This window comes from Salmo trutta, chromosome 14, assembly GCF_901001165.1.
Source record: "Salmo trutta chromosome 14, fSalTru1.1, whole genome shotgun sequence".
In the NCBI taxonomy this organism is placed as follows: domain Eukaryota; kingdom Metazoa; phylum Chordata; class Actinopteri; order Salmoniformes; family Salmonidae; genus Salmo; species Salmo trutta.
The window spans coordinates 66,276,275-66,302,361 of NC_042970.1; the positions used below are offsets into that span (position 1 = coordinate 66,276,275).

Genomic DNA, 26,087 nt, shown 5'->3' on the forward strand with positions numbered 1-26,087 from the left:
TTTATTGAGTCACAGTATTAGAAAGACAATGGAAAGTTAGATTAAGCTAGGGCCAAGATGGCTAAAGAAGGCTACAGTACAGAATATACAGTGTCAGGCCCTTTGTCTCCAATAAAAAGTGCGCCAAACCAAAGCTCATTAAAACCAGTGTAGTAGTAAGGTTTGGTAACATTTCCCTCACATCATCTATGACAAACCTGACATTTTTGCAAAGGCCTGAAATAACACATACCACACAATATACTTGCAGTGAAGCCGCTCAACAACTACATCACATTAGTCATCCAACAGACTCCCATCCAGAGCGGCTCACAGAAGCAACCAGGGTCAACACCCTGCTCAAGGGCACGTCGACAGATCTCCCACAAGGTCAGAAACGAGGACCTGAACCAGCGAACCATCAGACACCGGCCCAAGCTACCAACCGCCAGGCCACCAGCCCTCCAAGATCCCCCCTCCCCCACAGTTCCCCAAGAACTGAGCCCCCCCCCCCCCCCCCCCACAGTCCCTAGCCATGGTCAGCGTGCATAAAATAGCACCGCAAGCAACCTGACAATGTTATATTGACATAAAATGATGTCAGTTATCATGACTTATGTAATATCATACTAATAACAGTGGAAGGATCAAGTAAAGTGTCACCAAGAGCTGCTACACTAATTCAAGGACAAATCCATTCTGCCTCCGCAGATATGGACAAAAACATAAGTTCCTAGTCAATATTGACACAAGAAACCACTTTGCACTGATATAACTTCCTTGCAATCAACCAATGGAACGCAGTTCACGGTTCAATATTTGACTAAGATGAAAGAACACACCCTTAGAGGTCAATGGCCAAGTAGTTTTATGGGTGCCTACGGTTTCCGTGGAAACACAGTCAGAGCAAAACAACACCATAAGCTCCATATCACTGATCAGATAGAGAGACTGAACCAGTGTAAAGTACACTATGAAGTGATCACATAGCAAGCATTGGTCAACAACGACATATGAAGAGTAGAACCAGTCACGTTCTGCTCTTTGAAGTGGTCAGCCGTCCAGTGCAACGGCAAAACACAAAGGTTGCATCTGAAATGCCACCCTACTTCCTGTCTAGTGCCCTACTTCTGAACAGAGCCCCGGGTCAAAAGTAGTGCACTACATAGGGAATAGGATGCCATTTCAGACGCACCCAGAGACTGGGTTGTTTATCATAGGGGTTAGCTCCCTGTCAGGTGTGTGTATTTACTTACATGGGCATCCACCCACATCCCTGCCAGCTCTGTTAAGACTGTAAGCTGAACTGGTGTTTCAAGCAACAGAGCCAGACACAAAGGACTACTCATTAAGACGTCTGTAACTGGAAGGAAGTTGCATCTTTTAAAAAGGGTGGCAGAGAAGGAGAGAGAGTCTTTGAGACGGGAAAAAAAGAAGCCAGGAGACAGAAGGTGCATGAAAGAACCCGGAAATAACAGAGAAAGGGAGTAGAGAAACATACTGAATCGTTATAAAAGGAGACAGCTAAAGGAGGGTAGAAAGTGAGAGAAGCAGTAAATGGGTCAACCCACAGATGGAACAGAGAGCAACAACAGGAGGGAGGGACAGATTTAGATCAGAACAGGTGTGCACCAAGGTAGATTGCCAGAAGAGGGACACCCAAATAAGAGCTGTACTGAAGTTTAGGGCACGTGCCGCGTGCTAAGAAGCTAATGTCAACACGGGACCAGGTTATAAGGCACAGCTGTGTGTCGGCTGACTGGCTGTGTACCTGTCTGTCCTGTGCTCTGCAAAGAAGACAGAGTGAAAGGAGGGTACAGCCTATCCTGCCTTATGAAGGAGTAAGCCATACGGGATGGGACATTGCAAATCTGGCACTGACTGTACCCCCAGTCCAAAGCAGCTTGAATGAAAGGAGAGTACAGCCTATCCTGCTTTATGGGGGATTATTCTCACTATCTTAATGGAATCTGGCAACCCTAGTATTCCTGGCACTGTACCGCCAGTTACGATTGGCTTGATTAAAGGAGAGTACAGTCTATCCTGTCTTACATGCAATCCTATGGGAACCAACATGGCAATGTACCCCTAGTCACGATCGGCTTGAGTGTAGGGTCAGGACAATACCAGTCTCGCGATACTCGTTAGTATCTTGGCAAGGAAACAAAACACAAAGCGGATTTAACTTCTTTAGGGAAACAGTCCTAATGTTGGAAACAAACATCATTAACCTCTTCAGGATGTCTCTCGAAAAATTACACCAAAAGGCCACAAATACACACCGTTTACACGGCAAACCCAAATCTCTGAGCTTTCAACCTGTCACCTTTCCGACACCTCTCTGGTCTAGACTATGCTCACAAACAGATCTTTAAAATATACACTACTGATGGGTTGCTAAGACGACCGAGTCCTACACAGTGACGAGAGTACGGTCAGTGTCGCCGTGATGTCGGAATAGCAGTCAGTGCTCGGGACCAAGCCCTTTGTAAAGGCTACTGTTAAAGTCAGTCCTGGACTGGAGGTGCAGAAGGAAACTGATTATAGCTAAGAGGCTAATCAGTTTAGTGGCATTTGGCATCTGCGGCCCCAAGCATCAGGGGAAGGGATGTGGCTAGAGGATTAGACACCTCCCCTAAAGTCACCAGAGGGAGGAGGGGAGGAGCAGAGGGAGGGGGAGGAGCAGAGGGAGGGGGGGAGGATCTTCTGTTAGCTCCTCTACTAAACAGACCATACCTACGTGTAGTACTGTATTGATAAATGGAGATTCTGATATAATAGTGTCCCGTTATGGTGATTATGACAGTGGAGTAGCCTTGTAATAGTCAGTAGCGTGATGATGTTGAGTGTTGGATTTGGGTAAACTGAGTGTTTGTTGTGTTAGATTGAGGGATAAAGTATGCAGGCGTCCATGTACCGAATCAATTGTTTCTTCATAGAATCAGACTATGATCTTGTGACTATGATCAATTTCACCCATATCTATCTCCAGCTCATATTTTAGCATTTACCTTTATAACATTACCCCATTAAAAACGATCACAATATTGTTGAAAAAACATTTACAAATCTCATTAGATTTGTTTTTCCACATCTACGTAGGAGAGTCAAGCGAAAACACTTTGTTGAAAGGACAATTGAAACAGATATAATTTTCAGCCAGACCTTAACTCGGAATCTGCGTCAGACTGATAGGAAGAATGTTCACCTCAGATTTAGAGTTCAAGTTAAACTAGCAGGAGTTTACCATGGTCATTATACGCAGTACTTCCTGTTGGCAACATGCTACCAACCAAACCCTTTGGACCCATACCACCCCATCCAACTCCAATCATTTAGTCACCACTACTGTGTGATTATATTACAAGGGTGTTTTCAAGTGTGACTTAAAGACGCCAGGATAAATTGGTCCAATATCAGATGTATTATTGCAGGACAAATTGCTGCATTCACATTCAATGTCTTCTCTTGTGGTACACTACTAATGCTTACACTGTGTATTGAGATACAGGGACTTGCGAAATTATTCACCCCACTTGGCATTTTTCCTATCTTATTGCCTTACAACCTGGAATTAAAATGGATTATTTGGGGGGTTTTGTTTCATTTGATTTACACAACATGCCTACCACTTTGAAGATGCAAAATATTTTTTTGTGAAACAAACAAGAAATAAGACAACAACAAAAAAAAACTTGAGCGTGCATAACTATTCACCCCCCCAAAGTCAATACTTTATAGAGCCACCTTTTGTAGCAATTACAGATGCAAGTCTCTTGGGGTATGTCTCCGTAAACTTGGCACATCTAGCCCCTGGGATTGTTGCCCATTATTCAAGGCAAAACTGCTCCAGCTCCTTCAAGTTGGATGGGTTCCGCTGGTGTACAGAAATCTTTAAGTCATACCACAGATTCTAAATTGGATTGAAGTCTGGGTTTTGACTAGGCCATTCCAAGACATTTAAATGTTTCCACTTAAACCACTCGAGTGTTGCTTTAGCAGTATGCTTAGGGTCATTGTCCTGCTGGAAGGTGAACCTCCGTCCAAGTCTCAAATCTCTGGAAGACTGAAACAGGATTCCCTCAATAATTTCCCTGTATTTAGCGCCATCCATCATTCCTTCAATTCTGACCAGTTTCCCAGTCCCTGCTGATGAAGAACATCCCCACAACATGATGCTGCCACCACCATGCTTCACTGTGGGTATGGTGTTCTCGGGGTGGTGTGAGGTGTTGGGTTTGCGCCAGACATAGCATTTTCCTTGATGGCCAAAAATATCAATTATGTCTCATCTGACCAGAGTACTTTCATCCATATCTTTGGGGAGTCTCCCACATGTCTTTTGGCGAACACCAAACATGCTTACTTATTTTTTTCTTTAAGCAATGGCTTTTTTCTGGCCACTCTTCCGTCAAGCCCAGTTCTATGGAGTTTATGGCTTAAAGTGCTCCTATGGACAGATACTCCAATCTCCGCTGTGGAGCTTTGCAGCTCCTTCAAGATTATATTTGGTCTCTTTGTTGCCTCTCTGATTAATGCCCTCCTTGCATGGTCCGTGAGTTTTGGTGGGCGGCCCCCTCTTGGCAGGTTTGTTGTGGTGCCATATTCTTAAACATTTTTAATAATGGATTTAATGGTGAGATGTTCAAAGTTTCATATATTTTTTATAACCCAACCCTGATCTGTACTTCTCCACAACTTTGTCCCTGACCTGTTTGGAGAGCTCCTTGGTCTTCATAGTGCCGCTTGCTTGGTGGTGCCCCTTGCTTAGTGGTGTTGCAGACTCTGGGGCCTTTCAGAACAGGTGTATATATACACTGAGATCATGTGACAGATCATGTGACACTTAAAGTCCACCTGTGTGCAATCTAATTAATTATGTGACTTCTGAAGGTAATTGGTTGCACTAGATCTCATTTAGGGGCTTCGTAGCAAAGGGGGTGAATACATATGCACGCACCACTTGTCCATGGTGTTATTATTTTTTTTCAATTCACTTCACCAATTTGGACTATTTTGTGTATGTTCATTACATGAAATCCAAATAAAAATCTATTTAAATTACAGGTTGTAATGAAACAAAATAAAAAAACGCCAAAGGGGGTGAATACTTTTGCAAGGCAATGTATCATATATATATACATATATATATATATACATACAAAATGTATATAGGTTCAGAAATTTTGTGAAATAACACAGTTACAAATAGAACTGGATGGACATCAATAGAGGAAGGACTAAAAACAAACAAACTATAACTATTGTAAAATAGATTGTGTCTGTAAAATGTGTATAAGATGTATAAACTGAAGGTAGAAGCCTAAGTGTTTATTAGTTTACTCCAATTGGGGGAAGGGTGGTAGGGTTTGCGGGGAATAATAAAGGTATATTCTAAAAAAAAAAAGTATGTATGTCTATAAAGGAATGTGTATGTATATATGTGTATATGTATGCATACGTGTATGGATATATATATATATATATATATATATATATATATATATATATATATATATATATATATATATATATATATATGAGATATAGATATAGATATAAGACAGAGGTACATGCAATAGCTTTGGGAGTAGGTAGCCCTGGTCCTGAATGCCGCAGGTACAGTACATCAAGTTGTGTATCTTTAAGCATCAGTTCCCGTAAGGGCTGAAAGTAGAACTCATTTCTTCCCGGTACGGGACCTCCTATATGTGCATGCATTTGAGTGTGTCCCCAAAAAATGCATGGGCCTAAAACATAGAATTAAATATAGAATCCCAAACAATTTAATATGATCTCTGTGGGCCTAGTCGTAAAGATTTGTAATTGAACTTGAAAAATGTATTACCTTTTATTGTGGCATAAACACAACCAGTCATGATGTTTTGATCTGATTGTTTGACAATGACTTCAAAGCTGGTCTGGACAAAGAAATCATAAGCCCAAGGGCTTATTTTCTTCTTTTTTTATGAGGCATACAAAGTATACAGTATGTTATGGTGTTGGGTGCATTTTCCTGGCATGGTTTAGGTCCACTTGTAGAATCTATGCAAAGGCACATTACATTTTAGTCATTTAGCAGACGCTCTTATCCAGAGCGACTTACAGTAGTGAATGCATACATTTCATACATTTTTTCTCCGTACTGGTCCCCCGTGGGAATCGAACCCACAACCCTGGCGTTGCAAACACCATGCTCTACCAACTGAGCCACACGGGACATTGACGCTGTTCTGGCAACTTGTGGTGGACCAAACCATTTTAAGACACTATGTTGGTGTTTCCTTTATTTTGGCAGTTACCTGTATGTGCTTGTGATCAAATTTAATCCACAGTTATTGTTTAGAAACTATTGATCCTCTTTGGCTAAATTATGCTCTCTGTTGTATTTTGAACATTGAGAGTGGACTCCTGTGGTTGGATAAAATAAATAATAATAATACAATTTGTTTTGCCTCTTGGGCTTCCAACGGGCTTGGGCCCAGCCCCTGACTCACACAATTGACCAGTAACATTGATTTATTATGCAGTTTATTATTTTTTTTACGTTTATTAATCAGTTAATCAATCAAGACAGGGCTCCCCAGTTACCCACGTGGGCCCCCTACCTCCTTCTCCTCCCCCCCCATTTGACGATTAGCAACGCAGCAGGAGCAGACTGTGCACACTCATTGACAGCGGGCTCCTGAGTCCTCCTGTGGTTGGCGGTTGCAGTAAAAAAAAAAAATAAATAGAGTGCATTCAGAAAATATTCAGACCCTTTGACTTTTTCCACATTTTATTACGTTACAGCCTCTTCTCTGCAGATCCTCTCAAGCTTTCAGGTTGGATGGGGAGTGTCGCTGCACAGCTATTTTCAAGTCTCTCCAGAGATGTTCGATCGAGTTCAAGACCGGGCTCTGGCTGGGCCACTCAAGGACATTCAGAGACTTGTCCCGAAGCCACTGCGTTGTCTTGGCTGTGTGCTTAGGGTCGTTGTCCTGTTGGGAGGTGAACCTTCGCCCCAGTCAGGTCCTGAGTGCTCTGGAGCAGGTTTTCATTAAGAATCTCTCTGTACTTTGCTCCGTTCCTCTTTCCCACGGTCCTGACTAGTCTCCCAGTCCCTGCCTCTTAAAAACATTCCCACAGCATGATGCTGCTACCACCATGCTTCACCGTAGGGATGGTGCCAGGTTTCCTCCAGACCAGACGCTTGGCATTCAGGCCAAAGAGTTCAATCTTGGTTTCATCAGACCAGAGAATCTTGTTTCTCATGGTCTGAGAGTCTTTGGTGCCTTTCAGCAAACTCCAAGTGGGCTGTCATGTGCCTTTTACTGAAGAGTGGCTTCCGTCTGGCCTGATTGGTGGACTGCTGCAGAGATGGTTGTCTTTCCGGAAGGTTCTCCCATCTCTACAGAGGAACTCTGGAGCTCTGTCAGAGTGACCATCGGGTTCTTGGTCAGTTCCCTGACCAAGGCCCTTCTCCCCGATTGCTCAGTTTTGCCAGGCGGCCAGCTTTAGGAATAGTCTTGGTGCTTGCAAACATCATCCATCTAAGAATGATGTTCTTAGTGACCTTCAATGCTGCAGACATTTTTTGGTACCCTTCACCAGATCTGTGCCTCGACACAATCCTGTCTCAGAGCTCTACGGGCAATTCCTTCGACCTCATAGATTGATTTTTGCTCTGACATGAACTGTCAACTGTGAGACCTTATATAGACAGGTGTATTCCTTTCCAAATCATGGCCAATCAATTGAATTTACCACATGTGGACTCCAATAAAGTTGTAGAAACATCTCAAGGATGATCAATGGAAACAGTGTGCACCTGAGCTCAATTTTGAGTCTCATAGCAAAGGGTCTGAATACTGATGTAAATAAGGTATATATGTTTTTTATGTTTTATAAATTTGCCAAAATTTCTAACAAGCTGTTTTTGCTTTGTGATTATGGGATATTGTGTGTAGATTGATGAGGAAAACATTTTTTTAATCAATTTTAGAATAACAACATTTCGAAAAAGGGAAGGGGTCTGAATACTTTCTGAATGCACTGTATATTTATTTTTTGAAATACATTTATTTTTTTTGCTACCTCTTGGGGACCCCACAGTCCTGGGCCCAGGGGCTTCAGCCCCTGTAAACCCCTGCTTCAAAGGGCTGTTTTACTAGACTAACTGTGCACGTTTATCCACTGGCAACATATTTCCAGCCTCCAAACAGTGATGAATTGAAAGAGACATCTGTTACACAAAACACCAAAAAGTATTATGACATTTGGTGATTGTCAAAAAGGCCCGAATGTAAGGGTCCACTGCTGTCCAAGTGCGTCTCGGTGTCAGCCACTCATCTCTGCCTTGGCAAAATGTCTGTGTTTTCGTCAAATCACATCGCAATTTGGAGCGTAGGCTATACCAGACATCTTCAAGTCCATCCGCGAATTGTTCTTGCCTCTGACATGCAGTAATGATAAATAATGGTGTAATATAGCCTACAGTTTTCTTGACATTTTATTTAAAAAAGGCTCATGTTTTACCGGTAAGGCGTACCCCCGGACCGTACCGCCTTACGTTCACCTCTGGTGCCCGTATTCATAAGCATCTCTCAGAGTAGGAGTGCTGATTAAGGAGCAGTTGTGCCTTTTAGCTCATAAGGAATAAGATTATATAGACAGGGGGACCTGATCCTAGATCAGCACTCCTACTCTAAAACTAAAACTCTTTATGAATTCGGGCTCCAATTTAGATCTAGGAGACCAGGTAGGTGCTTTCACTCAAGCCAGCCGCTGCACCACATGAGTCAACTCATCATTGGATTTAAGTGGTTGATTCCCTCCAAGCTAAGTTGGTGAGGTGAGTAACTAGTAAAACAGGTGCGGTACATTTGGCACTTCAGTACCAGTTGTTTTCTCCTGTGTTAGATGCCTAGCGTGGACAGAGTGGTGGACTTACAGAAGTACTTGAGCGTCTCTTCTATCTGGTCGTGTGTGAGTCCCAGGGCGACCTCCGGGGGCAGAAGAGGGGTGTGGAGCCAGTCGTCGTGGTCGTAGCCAAACATGCAGTCCGCCCGCAGAGTGTAGTTAGGCAGTCCCTCAGACAGCAGGCTCACTATCTCCACCTCACTATCGCCACCTGAACAAAGTTCTGACAGTGGAAAGGGAGGGAGGGATGGAGGTGTATGAGGGTGTGGCAGGGGAGATATGGGAGAACAAAGAGACAGCATTCATCACATTGGATTGAACGCACTGAAATCTACAAGTCTCTGCTGCCCCCCTGAGGCACTGACCGGATGACACAGTTCCCACTCACCACACTATAATGCATTACATTAAAAACATGTAATTGAACACTGTTCCTGGATGCAGGATGACAGTCCAATCTAATGTCCCCTGCAATGGTTCTAAAAGACCCATCTTCCCACTAGCTGCATGCTGTCCAACATGAAAGTGAACCCCTTATCCAATTCCCTATAACCCATCTACTACATTCATTTACTGTGACCTACCAGTGAGGGTGGACACATCATGGCTTCCCCTATCCACTCTTTCCAGGAGGTCGCACTCCATATTAAGGCCCTCATAAAGGGGCAGGGTCTCCTCATCAAGGCCCCCGGACGCCTCCCCCTGCCCCCTATAAAGGGAGAGGGTCAACAGGGGGTCCAGTGGGGAGTGTGAGGGCCAGAAGAAGAGATGAGGAGGAGAGGGAGAGGGATGAGGGTGGGACAGCTTGACTGGGGCCGGGGTGTTAAGGGTGAGGGTGGAGGACTCAGGGCTGGTCCCTGTGAGTGACTAAGGCCCCCTGGTGGATCAGGGAGAAACAGCAGGCTGATCACACATCTGGTACCAGGTCTGAGAGAGGGAGAGAGAAAAAAAAATTGTGTTGCTAGGTTTCCATTTAATTGGCGACAGATTTTCATGCGAATATTCTAAAATCCGCATAAACACACTATGCGCATTTTCCCACCAGAGATGTGTTTCCATCAAATTGACTTGTTGCAGATGAAAAGGTGTGATGACGTAATGCAGTTAAATTCCCATGTACTGAATAAAAAAATACAAGTTAAATGGGTTTCCATCGCATTTTCAACTCTATTGATGGGATTATCACAACAACAACAAGAAAATAGCGTGACATAGCGAATGTGCCAACTTTGGTATTGTCAAGTGCTCTCCAGCCAACAGCACACAGGGCGCAGACACAGTAGGCTACTGTACCTACGACAAAAGTGCAAGATTATTTTTATTTGTCAAACGGCAATCAAGCATTGATGATCATGTCACCAGAATGAGACCTTGGGTATTTATTGGAAAGGAGCATCAAGCTCATTACCTTGCACTTTCACCACCCTGTGAAGTTCATCATAATTTATTTCATCAGTAGCCTAATAAACTCCATGCGTGACTCCAAGTTACCTTTGACATTATGATTATTTTATCAATATTTGCATAAAAGCGCTTCCAACGACATTTAACAAATAATTGATTTTGCAGACCCAAAAAGATCCCACCTAGTCTAGTTTATTTGGTTTTTGGAATGTTTACTGAAACATTTTCTGTTTCCATCAGTATTGTCATTAAAAATGTTTTATCCAACATGTCATTTACTCACATAAAAAGGTTGGATGGAAACCTGGTTAGAAAGATGAATTCAAACCGATTGTCTTTAATTCATCAACATCATAGTCTTTTACGTTTTGGTACGGAATGGCATAACATTAAATGCCGTTTTACGTTTGAACATGGAATGCCATCAAATATGAATGTATCAAGAAAACTCTCATCCCTTTAATGAAATGCATTTCACTGGTTTTTCCAGGTGAGATACTGAAATGATGCTCTCATTTTCTATAACAGCCTGGTTAAAAGACATACAGATATAGGTCACGTTTAAGTTCAGAGACTTGAACCACGAATTTACAAGCATCTTTTTAAAGCCATGTACAGTGCCATGTATGCTCCAATTGTCTCACTAGGCTTGGCCTTTCCCCAGACTATTTAGGGTCAGAAAGCTAGAGTTACCCTAGCTACACACAGATCAAGTTACAACCGGAGCACAACACACCACCTTATGACATTTAAACCAACACAGTTACTAAACAAAGCTTGACGAGGCACAACACAAAGTGTTGTACATTCCAACTAGGACCGCGTGCTAAGGCTAGCTGCAACCTGTATTATAGTATTAGAGTAAATGCTAATTCATACTGTTCACAAAAGCAAAGAGAAACATGAGTGTCCCTCTTCATAAGGCATATCAATTCACCTACATGTCTGCCAGGAAATGCTGCAGGCCATCGTTCTGTAACTAAATAGCCTGGCTAGTGACGTAATTCAAAGAGAAAATGGGGGGAGGGGGGGAATTCAGGACATTCTAACAATGGACAGAAAAGTAGCCATAGTTTATTGATGGAACTCTAAATAATTGATACATCTAGTTTTATTGTCATATTGCAGTTGTTAGTGTTTGGATTAGAGGTCGACCGATTAATCGGAATGGCCGATTAATTAGGGTCGATTTCAAGTTATCGGTATTTTTGACCGCCGATTTGCAGATTATTATATTTTTTTTTGTACACCTTTATTTAACTAGGCAAGTCAGATTAAGAATACATTCTTATTTTCAATGACGGCCTAGGAATGGGGGTTAACTGCCTTGTTCAGGGAGGATTCGTTTTTGCAACCTTCCGGTTACTAGTCCAACGCTCTAACCACCTGCCTTACATTGCACTCCACGAGAAGCCTGCATGGCAGGCTGACTACCTGTTACGCGAGGGCAGCAAGAAGCCAAGGTAAGTTGCTAGCTAGCATTAAACTTATCTTATAAAAAACGATCAATCACTAGTTAACTACACACGGTTGATGATATTACTAGTTTATCTAACGTGTCCTGTGTTGCATATAATCGATGCGGTGCCTGTTAATTTCTCATTGAATAACAGCCTACTTCACCAAACGGTGTTGATTTAACAAGCGCATTTGCGAAAAAAGCACTGTCGTTGCACCAATGTACCTAACCATAAACATCAATGCCTTTCTTTAAAATCAATACACAAGTATATCTTTTTAAACCTGCATATTTAGTTAATATTGCCTGCTAACATGAAATTGTGTCACTTCTCTTGCGTTCATTGCACGCAGTCAGGGTATATGCAACAGTTTGGGCCGCCTGGCTCGTTGCGAACTAATTTGCCAGAATTTTACGTAATTATGACATAACACTGAAGGTTGTGCAATGTAACAGGAATATTTAGACTTGGGGATGCCACCGTTAGATAAAATATGGAACGGTTCCGTATTTCACTGAAAGAAAAAAACGAGATGATAGTTTCCGGATTCGACCATATTAATGACCTAAGGCTCGTATTTCTGTGTGTTTATTACATTATCATTAAGTCTATGATTTGATAGAGCAGTCTGACTCAGCGGTGGTAGGCACCAGCAGGCTCGTAAGCATTCATTCAAACAGCACTTTCCTGTGTTTGCCAGCAGCTTTTCACAATGCTTGAAGCACAGCGCTGTTTATGACTTCAAGCCTATCAACTATAATTTAATATAATTTTTGTAACGATCCAACAGGAATTCCAAAAACTTCGTAAATAACAAGGTTGCCAAAAAACAACGCATACAAAGTTGTATAGCGGCAGAGTAAGATACAGGGTAGGGAGTGGTCTATTTCATTGCGTTTTTCACTCATCACGTTTATTACGAAAAATGTCTGTCCTCACTCTGGTTGCCTACGGACAAACAGTAAGAATAAGCTACGTGGTGAGTTGATGCCTATTCAGCAGCTAGTTAGCTAGGTTTGTATGCGTTGCTACTTTGTATGCGTTGTTGGTTGGCAACCTTTTACTTTACGTTTTTTGGAACAGATTCCTGTTGGAACGTTCCACAAATTATACCCACCCCTTCAAGCCTATCAACTCCCAAGATTAGGCTGGTGTAACCGATGTGAAATGGCTAGCTAGTTAGCGGGGTGCGCGCTAATAGCGTTTCAAATGTCACTCGCTCTGAGACTTGGAGTAGTTGTTCCCCTTGCTCAGCATGGGTAACGCTGCTTCGAGGGTGACTGTTGTCGATGTGTTCCTGGTTCGAGCCCAGGTAGGAGCGAGGAGAGGGACGGAAGCTATACTGTTACACTGGCTATGCTAAAGTGCCTATAAGAACATCCAATAGTCAAAGGTATATGAAATACAAAATGGTATAGAGAGAAATAGTCCTATAATTCCTATAATAACTACAACCTAAAACTTCTTACCAAGGAATATTGAAGACTCATGTTAAAAGGAACCACCAGCTTTGATATGTTCCCATGTTCTGAGCAAGGCACTTAAACGTTAGCTTTCTTACTTGGCACATATTGCACTTTTAGTTTCTTCTCCAACACTTTGTTTTGCATTATTTAAACCAAATTGAACATGTTTCATTATTTATTTAAGGCTAAATTGACTTTATTGATGTATTATATTAAGTTAAAATAAGTGTTCATTCAGTATTGTTGTAATTGTCATTATTACAAATAAATACTATTTATATATATATATATATATATAAATGATACATGTGGAATCATGTAGTAACCAAAAGAAGTGTTAAACAAATCAAAATATGTTTTAGATTCTTCGTATATATATATATATATATTTATTTATTTTTTAATTTTTATTTTTTAGATATATTTTATTTATTTTTATTTATTTATTTATTTATTTTTTTATTTTATTTTTAAATCGGCCGATTAATCAGTATAGGTTTTTTGGGTCCTCCAATAATCGGTATCGGCATTGAAAAATCCTAATCGGTCGACCTCTAGTTTGGATACATCAGACCTAGGCAATATCAAGGTCAGTGGTAAAGGACAATGGATATCATACAATACATTAGCTATGTATTGCAGTCTGAGTCAATGACATATTATATGAGGACTATTGGGTTAACAAAGCACTGACCGTGCATGTGGATAGACAAAACATGTGGCACAAGCGTGCACACAAAAACGCACAAGCGTGCACACACACATGCACAAGCGTACAAGCGCATACACACACACACACAAGCGTATACACGCAGAAGCGCGTACACACACACACACACACAAGCGTGCACACTAGCGTGTACACACACACACACACGTGTATACACACACACACACGGCAGGTAGCCCAGTGGTTAGAGCGTTGGACTAGTAACTGAAAGGTTGCAAGATCAAATCCCTGAGCTGACAAGGTAAAAATTTGTCGTTCCCCTGAACAAGGCAGTTAGCCCACTGTTCGTAGGCCGTCATTGAAAATAAGAATTTGTTCTTAACTGACTTGCCTACATAAATAAAGGTTAAATAAATAAAAACAACTCAGCTGTGTGCAGCTCGCCATACACCCACTCAAGAGACAGATGAGAATGACAATCTCTCCTCTCCTCCGCCTCTCCAACCTCCTTAATTAACTGAGTGTATTGCTCTGGTCACTCCTGCCACATCCATCCATCCACTTACAGCTGTCAGAGGGAGCAGCAGGGTCGTATACATACTCTAGGTTGGCTTTTACTGTATCCACCCCACCACCATGATGCATAATGTCTGGTAGTAGTACTTGTGTTTTCACTAGAATGCTAAATAAGGGTGCATGGATGCAATCCAAAATATCATGTTATTATACAATTATAAATGTCTTATTCCCACGTCTTAAATGACAAATAAAAAGATAGAGGGGAATCAATTGGCATTTTGTAATGGCACTCAACTAACCTGCAGCACACAGTCTCACACACAAAACAAATGGAGCGTGCCCATGCGCACACACAAACAAAGACATGTCGTATCTTTATCTGTCATATTTACATGCTGCCAAGGCCAAGTTGGCAGGCATTGTATTGTAACATTGTGGGTCTATTATCTACCCATTGAAGCGCAGCCTTGTATCCCATTTAGAGGGGGGTCACCAGTGAGTATGGTTATTGGCCATCTCGCCGTCTCTTTCTCTGTGTGGTTGTCGTTGGGCCAGGCAGAATGCCAAGGGAAAGACCCTGTTACGCTGCCCAGTGTGCCCATTGTACAACCCTGGGCTCCACTAGGCCCTCGCTCCCCAGATCTGCCAGCAAATTAACAGTCCAGAAAATCCACAGGAACTGTGAGAAAACAATTGTCCAGTTACCTAGACAAACACACAGTGGGGTGCGGAAGACTGGACCACTAAGGACAAAGCCAAAAACGTCTGATCCCTGAGGATGTGTTCTGTACAGTATATCCATAAGGATATAATCAAACATACAGGCAATTTTTTGTGTAGCCTACACAAGTTACTCTTGAGAAATGTGGACTGCACAGCAGTATGCTACGTGGTTTAACTCAAACAAGGAAAGTTACTTCAATCTGAATTTCAAGGATCGCATCTACTTTCCTAATGTAAATGAGAAGTTAAAACGTTACCTTAATGTGTTATAGTTGCATTGGGCCGTTCATCCAAGATGAGCAGCGCCAAAGGTGAAGGATTAATAAGGCGTCTTTTCCGATTGAACTTCAATAAGTCATGTATAAGTGTAACTCTTTAACTCTAATGGATGTCCTTCTGAGTCTGACTGACCTTCCAGAGGACTCACGTTGAACTCGTCCAGGCCGGTTGGAAGAGCCGGTCTTTGGTGCTCTTTGGCCGTTCAGAAGGGGTGTGTACGTGTGTGGAGTCACACAGGAACGAGAGAGGAAGGAAGGGCAGACGAGGGTGTTACAGAAAGAAACGAGGGAGGGGGTAGAAAATAGACAGATGGTGACAGTTGAGGAGGGAGGAGGGACACTTGCAGGGTACAGTACTTAGGAAAGTGGGAAGGGAGGGGGTAGGAAAGAGGGGGCAAACTGAGATGGTGCGCGAGGGCACAGGAGGGAGGAGAGGGGCCCTTGAGAGAAGGGTACTTAGGAAAGAGGAAAGAAAGAGATGAATGGGTCACACTCCATTTAGCCTGTCACCACCAGACTGTCACCACCAGACTGTCACCACCAGCCTGTCACCACCAGCCTGTCACCACCAGACTGTCACCACCAGACTGTCACCACCAGACTGTCACCACCAGACTGTCACCACCAGCCTGTCACCACCAGACTGTCACCACCAGACTGTCACCACCAGATTGAATAACAAATCAGAATTTGCAAACCGGCTGAGAGGGAGAAGCTTGTCAAATGCAAATCTCGCCTCTAATTGGCTGAGAGGGCCAAGGACTCTGGACCCATAGTCGCCCGGGAAACAGTTTGGTCATGTGACGAAGCCCAACTGATGCCTCTGCCAGAAGGGATTTTATTCAAATGGTAAGTATCAACTTCAAGGTAGAAGCTTTTACACAAACCAGAGAAAGGCTCGGTACTAAAATGGGGCAAGATTTACAAGACCTTTTGCACTGGAGTGAAATCTGTACCTTTTCCCCCCCAGAGGGAACAGGAAAAGCTAGAACAATCAAAGTCAAACAATTTAAAACTTCCACATAACAACAAGAAAGAGGAAAGTCCACCTCTGAGATCGCTTTAGTAAATCTAAGCCAGATCACCCCCCACACAAGCTAATATACAATGCATCAGTGATGAAACTTGTTTTCTGAACCCGGACAGGGCTTCCATCCAAGAACTTCAACGTTCTTTCACTGAGAGTGTAACTGACCCCATAACTGGCCTCATTTACTTCAAGTAGTGCCACACAGTCCATTACTGTGGTGGCCAGGGAGGGCAGTGAGGGCACTATGGGATAATGAGATCAGATAGATAGGAAGGTAGATAAACTAGTGCTTGAACGATACCCACCATTTCATTATTTAATACTACCATGAGATAGTAGCCTATATAGTCTCTCCTGATAGGCTTAAATCAAGGAGCTGACCAGCCAGCATGCACACGAAATGTAGTTCTGGGTGGCGAGATTAAAACCTTCCTAATGATTGGGGTTCAGGCTAATTATAGTGGCCTCCTTTTGGACTGATGCTCCCGTATGGCCGTGTCTAGACTTGACACTTAATGCAGTGTTTCTATTCTGACTATGGAATTCTGATCATGGAATTCCAAACACATCATGCATCTACACTTAAATGTGTCCACATTGTGTCCGGATTCCCTTTCCCCGCACTATATTAAAATGCCAGCATGCATTCTGCAAACGGTAGCATAGGCTAAATATGATAACACAACAACTAGCAAAACTAAAGGGATTGAAAACAGGATAGCATAACTTTAGCCAAAAGAAAAATCGTTTTTCTAGCTATTAACTAGCTGGCTAGCATTTGAGGCCAGCAAACATGCTCCTCACACACTAGGAACGTATTTCCTCCAGCGTTATAATGAAAAGGTGCCTCTCAGTACCAAAACACACGTTTTCTGGAGACTTATGGGCGGAGTGCTGATGACGTCACCCACTGTGTACACTTTTGGTATCCTGATTGCATCCATACTGAGGAGAAACCCGCACACAATGCATCCCAGACCACAGTGCGACTTTTAATGCGTCTAGACCCGTAATTTTCAATACGATCTTCGTATTCTGATTGCAGAAGCCGCATGTAAGTGTTGAGTGTAGACACGGCCATAGAAGTGCCCCCCAAAATAGAACAGGTAACATTAGTTCCTACTAGGTAGGCCTTCAAACTAAAATTGCTGGAAAGATACCGAAAACCCACCAAACCTCTGAGAAAAGAGAATAATTAGTCAACACACTATACTAATAAAAAGCAGAAAATTAACTGTTAAAATAGTCAATGGCCTATGACCCAGAAGGAGTAAAAGGCCTTAGTAAGTAATTAAATACTATACACATCTCTGGAGCCAAGCAGCCAGACAACATGGGTTGAGGTGGGTGAGGAGTATGCAGAGACATTTCAACTGATGAGATGACCTTAGCCACTGTCTCATGGTCAGAGATAAGCTGCTGTGTTGTATCAGTTGAGTATCGAGACAGTGTTCACTCCCCAAACAATAAACACTGCCTACGAGACCTTCTGCACACTTACCATGGCTGAACTGCCTTCAATACAAACCTGATTCATCAAGTCACAAGGCAATTACGACTAAATTATATCTCAATTTAAAAGGTAGACTCAGCGAAATGACGTCGCCGCGAGCAGCACCGCAGATATTGAGATATATTGAGATAAGTGAGATGCAAGACTTCGCTCTCACACGGTCACACACAGTATCTGCACATGTGCACGGGATCGCGTCATGCTGTTAAAGCGTGGTAGACAGGCCACCAAAACAGCAGAGAAGTTGAGCCTCACACTTCAACGCTCTCAGTTGTTGCGGAAATTGGCCCACTGTGCCGTTTACTTTCTGCATCGAAGTCATATCGCTGAATCTACCTTTAAAGTAAGCGGAGTTTCCTGATTCCAATACAAAAAAACGAATTCAAGCTTCTCAGAGGACGAGGAACGTGATATATATATATGTTCTAAATTCCTCTCAATTCCCTCAAAGCCTAATATTTTCCCGAGTCAGCAGCCGCCGTGGCTGCAAGAAGCTTCCCCTGCTATCGCTAACCAGATTAAAACCGCTGACAAAGTCAACGGCCCTGTAAACAGACTGCCGTGACATATAGTCCCGTGTGGTTCAGTTGGTAGCGCATGGCGTTTGCAACACCAGGGTTGTGGGTTCGATTCCCACGGGGGACCGGTACGAACAAGTATGAAAAAGTATGCACTCACAACTATAAGTCGCTCTGGATGAGAGCGTCTGCTAAATAACTAAAAATGTTTAACACATTCTCTTTTTTGAAGACAAACTGACACACACCATCCCATCCAACATGACATCACATCTATCACACCCTGTCTACATAGGTCTTCTAACAGACGCTTAGCTCTCATCCCTATAAAGCAACGTCCCCCAAACTAGAGGTCTACCGATTCAAATCGGCATGGCCGATTAATTAGGGCCGATTTCAAGTTTTCATAACAATCAGTAATCCGCATTTTTGAACGCTGATTATGGCCGATTACATTGCAATCCACGAGGAGACTGCGTTGGCAGGCTGACCACCTGTTACGCCAGTGCAGCAAGGAGCCAAGGTAAGTTGCTAGCTAGCATTAAACTTAACTTATAAAAAACAATCAATCTTAACATAATCACTAGTTAACTACACATGGTTGATGATATTACTAGGTTAACTAGCTTGTCCTGTGTTGCATATAATCAATGCAGTGCCTGTTAATGCATCATCGAATCACAGCCTACTTCAACTTCGATAAACAGGTGATGATTTAACAAAAGCACATTTGCGAAAAAAGCACAATCGTTGCACCAATGTACCTAACCATAAACATCAATGCCTTTCTTAAAATCAATACACAAGTATATATTTTTTTAAACCTGCATATTTACTTAAAAGAAATTCATATTAGCAGGCCATATTAACTAGGGAAATTGTGTCCCTTCTCTTGCGTTCAGCGCAAGCAGAGTTAGGGTATATGCAGCAGTTTGGGCCGCCTGGCTTGTTGTGAACTGTGTGAAGACCATTTCTTCCTAACAAAGACCGTAATTAATTTGCCAGAATTTTACGTAATTATGACATAACATTGAAGGTTGTACAATGTAACAGGAATATTTAGACTTATGGATGCCACCCGTTCTATAAAATACGGAACGGTTCCGTATTTCACTGAAAGAATAAACTTTTTGTTATTGAAATGATAGTTTCCAGATTTAACCATATTAATGACCTAAAGCTCGTATTTCTGTGTGTTTATTATATTATAATAAAGTCTATGATTTGATATTTGATAGAGCAGTCTGACTGAGCAGTGGTAGGCAGCATCAGGCTTGTAAGCATTGATTCAAACAGCACTTTCCTGCGTTTGCCAGCAGCTTTTCACAATGCTTGAAGCACAGCGCTGTTTATGACTTCAAGTCTATCAATTCCAGAGATTAGGCTGGCAATACTATAGTGCCTATAAGAACATCCAATAGTCAAAGATATATGAAATACAAATGGTATAGAGAGAAATAGTCCTATAATTCCTATAATAACTACAACCTAAAACTTCTTAACTAGGAATATTGAAGACTCATGTTAAAAGGAACCACCAGCTTTCATATGTTCTCATGTTCTGAGCAAGGAACTTAAATGTTAGCTTTTTTTACATGGCACATATTGCACTTTCTTCTCCAACACTTTGTTTTTGCATTATTTAAACCAAATTGAACATGTTTCATTATTTATTTGAGACTAAATTGATTTTATTTATGTATTATATTAAGTGTTCATTCAGTATTGTTTTAATTGTCATTATTACAAATATATACATATAAAAATTAAAAAATGTAACAAAAAAAATCGTCTGATTAATCTGCATCTGCTTTTTTTGGTCCTCCAATAATCGGTATCGGAGTTGAAAAATCATAATCGGTCGACCCCAAACACTGCAATCTCCATTAACTCAAACTGGGAGCACTGTTCGGTTAACCATTAACTTCCTCATTGTACTATTTCCCATAAAGACCCAGTCTATCAACCACCTCACTGATAAAGGTGTGGCGTCTCTTAAATGTATATTGTTTTAACTCTGGTACGGGAATAGAGGGGGAAAGGAGTAGGACAAAGCATTTGAAGATCATTGTTTGTGCATTTCCACTGTGACATTTCAGTTATTCTCATAGTTCTGCCTATCTAACAATACGCACTGTTTGGATACTTTGAAAATGACTCGTGATGTCTATATGCCATCTGTTGTTATGCCCGTTTGTCTCTTTTAGATCATATGGGTGGTACAGACGAAACCAAAGTCTGGACAAACGTTGAAGCCTCTGTATCTACAGAGATGAAGCCGCAGATACTATTGACATGATCATAAGAGCAGGGCCTTGATCAGGTACAAACCGAGGCAAAATGCAAATCACCAAGCCTGTCATGAGTCATGACAAAAGGCAGGATATGAGGTGAGAGATAACGCTCCACATGAGGAATGAATGAGGAAACACTTGGTATAGTATGAGAGAAAGACAAAACAGGAGAGTGGATGAGAGAGAGAGAGAGAAATAGTAAGAAAGCTAGAGAGAGATACTACACAGACCTCTTCTATCCAGAAGATTTGTTCCAAGCTAATGAATAAAACTATGATACAGAGGCAGGAACAGGGCATGGGAAAGTGGACAAAGAAAGAGGGGGGGGGGAGAGACAGAGAGACTAGGATACAGAGCCACAAAAAAGAGCCAGAGGGGGGGGGGGGGGGGGGGAGACAACAGCACTGTATCAGGAGAACCTTTACTCGGACAGAGACCGGTTATTTATACAACCCACTAGTCACCCAGACAACTGGAGCAGCTATATCTGGACTCCAACTACGGTGTGAATAGAAAGTGGCCTTAAATACCTAAACCTAAATAACAACACACTCTCGGTCTCGGCTGAATCTCTGTGTAGACCAGAGGTCACTAGCCCTGCTGCTACAGAGGTCACTAGCCCTGCTGCTACAGAGCTAATACACTAAAGGGTGTGCAGGCTTTTTGTTCCAGCCCAGCTCTAACATACCCGCTGACGTGACCGGACCAATCTACTACTCGTAAAGACCTTGATCAGTTGAATTAGTTGACTTAAGTGTTGGGCTGCAACAAAAGCCTGCACACCCTGTAGCGAGAGACAAGAGTCTGTGAACACAAGCTACAAGTGATGAGAGGTTGAAGGATTGAGAGTCGCACACTGTCATCGCTATGTCTGTCAAGTTGTAATTCTCATCAATGTAATGTCATTCACAACTCGACATTAAGAAGACAAGTAGGACCATTCAAGCTTAACAGAGTGGCATTCTACCTCTAATACGCTAACAGACAGAGAGTTGCTATTGTATCCATATGGTTGCATTTGAAGAGAGTACACTGACGGTTTGGGTAGTTGGGAACGCCAATGCACACACTATATCCTTTATCATGCACACATTTGGTCTGCGCTAGTGTGAACTGCTGCAGTTACGACGTGGCTAAAATAGACTTTCACACAACATGCAATCAGACTCATGCTAACTTGACTCTGCACAAATACCTTGGAGGACTACACCGTGTTACATTCTCTCGACGGTTTTAGTAGGAAGACGGTATTACAAACTGAAACCACTGTGCCAGCTCACAAGGCAGTTGTCACAGGTCAATAATCAACCTAAAGTGGCCCCACACAAATACAAATTAATGTGTTGCGCACGCACGCGCGCGCACACACACACACACTACCTCGTGTTCTGCAATGGCTGCCAACGACATCTGCTCTGTCTGGCCCAAAGCTCCTTCAGTTGTTTGTCAGTCATACCACGCCAGGTAAACTATAAATCCTTTCAGACATTTGCCCTCTCACACACCAGACACATATTTCCTTATACTTCTAAATGTTGAATATTTTCCATATAGGCCACCCAAGTCAAGAGAACAGGTGGCATGCATTGGTACAGACACAACATTAGCTAACTCATGCCATTATAATAACATAGCCACAACCTTAGGATAGATAAACCATACTATCATAATAACATCTAAACAGTTGATAAAGTACAACCCCAGCATCAGTTAGTGAAATATCATATCTTGGTATATGTTAACCCCATCTTGCAAGTACTGTGGTTCAACAGGCCTTACAGTCCTTCTGAAGGCTTTTTGACTGGCTCTTACACCACCTAGCTAAGGCCAACCATACACACATGACAACACAACACATCAGCTATGAAGCGAACCTCAGCCTCTATGATCTTCGAATTTACAGACCTCTTTACTGTGCTTCTGGTCAATGTTTGCAATGTTTTCATTAGACTGAAAGCACACTGAAACACACACACAGACGTCTCTATCACACATCTCTATCACACACACATCTATCACACACACACACATCTATCACACACACACACATCTATCACACACACACACACACACACAGATCAACCACACACACATCACACATCTCTATCACACACACACAACACACATCTCTATCACACACACATCTCTATCACACACACAACACACATCTCTATCACACATCTCTAGTTTCCAGTCAATTAGTTTAGTCTGCCCCAAATGTATTGACATTACAAAGTTGCAGGGAGGGGAGAAGAATAAACACAGAAGTCCTCTGTGCCGGCTCTCTCAGGGATAATGAACGCAAACCGAGTCAGAGGCTAACTACAGCAGCATAGACACAGAGACGGTATGCTAATAATGCTAATAACATTAGGTTATTCGATTTATTGACTAACTGAGTATATCACTTACTGTTGTAAATGACAGTTACTTCCTGTGCTGCTAGGAGTATCCTTGCATTGATTGGACGCAGGTACAGTTGGTAGGACAGTCTCTCCTCCAGAGTGAGTGAGCCCGAGTCAAATCCAATGACCTCTACAGCTGCTGCTTCTCTTGTCAGCTACCTTAGGGAGAGAGAGAGAGTGAGGGAGGGAGGGAAGGCGGGAGGAGGTAGGGTTATAATGGCGAGTTGGGGAGGGACAGAAAGAGAGGGTGTGTGTGACAGACAAAGTGTGTGTGTGTGTGTGTGTGTGAGAATGAGAGTGGAAGACAGTCTGTGAGTCAGCACTTGTACACCCTGTCATATCGCAGCTGCAGGCAAGGAATTCCCTCTCCCCTCTCTCTGTCTGTCACACTGTCTGCCTCAGTCTGGTGCTCTGATTAGACCCATTCATTTGCGTCAGTCAAATCAGACATCTCACTTTCTGCTTTACACACGGCTGTCCACTAGCCAAATCAAATGCCTTACTCATGCACTAGTTTATTACGCTACAGTTCAACATTTATTACCTACAGCTATTATAATGAATCTGTTTTTCTAAAGTAGAAGATAACTGGTTAACAAATCAATAATGCTCAAATATGATCATAATCAAACCAGTGACGTGCAGCCAACCAAGATAAACTTAGCTCATGTTGTTTAGTCCCAAAATGCTCTCTAAATCTGGATTATAGGTTTTAGAAACAATTGTCCATTGTAGTTTGACAATTAAACTATCTGGAAAACTAGGACACTTCGGCTACATGCTGATGGCATATGGTGGGCCAACATCCGACAATGGGCAATAAAGGAATGAACTGAATATGAAAGGCATGAATACATCATAGATCTGTGGTTAGAGGCATAGACTTATTTGGCATAGACTCTAAACCATTTGGCTGGTCATGAACTGTTAGGCTATTTATGGAAAAGTATCACAACTTAGAAAAGGCATGTTCTAAGTGATAAGGGCTGCCATAAAAGGACATTTCTATTTAGTCATGAAAAATGGTGGTGATAGCGCCACCTCCTGCTGTGTCTCCGAGCTAATATAACAGGATGCAGTCAAGACAGCCTAGGCTACACTGATTATGACGTTCAAAGAGTGAGGTGACATTGCAAAACGTTGCAAAAATGGTGTCGCAAACAGAAACAATGTTGAAAACAGAAACATGGCAAGTCCTGGTTTGTAGACTATCCTATTCAATATTTATCTGCCCTCTGCCTATATACCGTTGTGATTTGTCGTCCACTATGACTCAATTGCATGTAAACTAAAGATTGACATGTTTGGGGTCAAAAGGAAATGTTAATTATCGACTTGAAATGTCGGCAACCGGATGGGTGCGATTAATTTGTCAATTAGGCCTAACAAAGATTAGATAATGTTGTCGTGATACGATCCAACCTGCCTCAGCCAATTTTCCAGTTGACTAGTTAACGTTACATCTCTCTTCATCTTTTCTGCTGATAATTAATTCACTATGCTGCAACTGAAAAGGGGTGACAGTCGTGTACAATGAGTTAATGTATCCTACTTCTTTGCGATAAGTGTTTCGTTTGAGGACATTTTCAGAGAGCACAGGCGTTTTACATTTCCACCGACAACAAAAGGGCAGGGATCCTACCATTTGATCCCACCCTATGTGAGCGAGCCTATGGAAACTTCGCTTCATCAAGTTGGTCACCCTTTGCTTTGTTTAGAAGATAATTACCAAAATGCAACTATCAACAGATAATACTGTGACATACGAAGACAAGTTTATAGAGACTTACGCATTTGCTTTTGTCCAAGTTCTTCAAGGTCGTTGTCGGCAAACTTGACAGGAACTTTTCCTCCGGACTTCGGGCTGTCAAAGCGCTGGGTCCGTCTGTATTTGGTCATCTTGGAAGCGAAGCATTATGGAACATGTAGTTTCACGGGGAACCTCCTTGCTTAGCTAGAATACTTTGAACCAGTGGCCCTCAGGAACAGTAACAGACATGATGAACACCTCAACAATTTCGCATTCATGCGCAAATATGAAAAATATTTAGTCAAATTGTATGTATTACAAATGTCAATATGTTCAGAATGTGTATCACATGTAAATATAAGATGTACACAGACCTTGTTGTTTGATTTCAACAGACAAAACATTGTTATAGAAAAGCAACACAGCTGAGGACAGTGTCATACCACCTAAAAAATTCCAGGGGAAGTTCCCTGGGTACATCATAAAAGTAACTGCCCTGCAGTTTGCAGCCCAGCCATGTGCAAATTAGAGGCAGTCCAAACCAGCGGTCACATGAAAAGTATTTTAGTCATGTCCTGCTGCTCCATGGATCATTGTGATGATACTATATCTGACATATCAGGCATTCATCTAGTAGGTTAAAGGAGGCAGTCAACCTCCAGGGGCGGTTCTGGGGGGGGGCAGTGTGACAACAATTTTGGACCCCCTTGTGGCCCCTCTAACAGTACAACTGGCCCCAGCTTGGCCCCCCCCCCCCAGTTTAAATGGTCTAGAACCACCACTGTCAACCTCAAGGCAGCAGATTACGAGCATGGAAATCATTAATAAGCTTGGCCTACTTCTTATATTACATTTTGAGGCTGTTTATTGACTTTCTTAGATATTATTTATGGTTATATTCATACTTATTTTTTGAAAGATAAAATTGGATGGATGTAATAATATTCAAGGGTGCAAATGGGTACAGATACACAGTACTGTGCAAAAGTTTTAGCCAGGTGTGAAAAAATGCTGTAAAGTAAGAATTTTTCAAAAATAGGCATATTTATAGATTATAGGGTAGCCTAGGGGTTAGAGAGTTGGGCCAGTAACCGAAAGGTTGCTAGTTTGAATCCCTGAGCTGACAAGGTAAAAATCTGTCATTCTGCCCCTGAACAAGGCACTTAACCCACTCATC

General features: G+C 42.2%; 1 protein-coding gene across 22 annotated transcripts in view; it reads right to left on the bottom strand.

The window, feature by feature from the left end:
- LOC115208691 (trafficking kinesin-binding protein 1) overlaps nt 1-25,138 on the bottom strand; it is a 42,430-nt gene extending 17,292 nt beyond the window's left edge. For 7 of the 22 annotated variants that reach the window (XR_003881220.1, XM_029776971.1, XM_029776968.1 and 4 more), the window contains exons 1-4: nt 24,951-25,132; nt 23,168-23,319; nt 9,465-9,807; nt 8,912-9,103 (exon numbers count right to left, since the gene is read on the bottom strand). Coding sequence is in view for 19 of the 22 variants with exons in the window: in XM_029776971.1 (XP_029632831.1) it covers nt 8,912-9,103; nt 9,465-9,525 (253 nt within the window). In the remaining 3 variants the exon portion in view is untranslated. Of the gene's footprint in view, nt 1-8,911; nt 9,104-9,464; nt 9,808-15,379; nt 15,397-15,533; nt 15,611-23,167; nt 23,320-24,950 lie in introns of those variants that run through there. The other 15 variants (XR_003881221.1, XM_029776975.1, XM_029776973.1 and 12 more) reach the window with 11 other exon arrangements.
- Between the last annotated feature and the right edge of the window lie 949 nt (nt 25,139-26,087).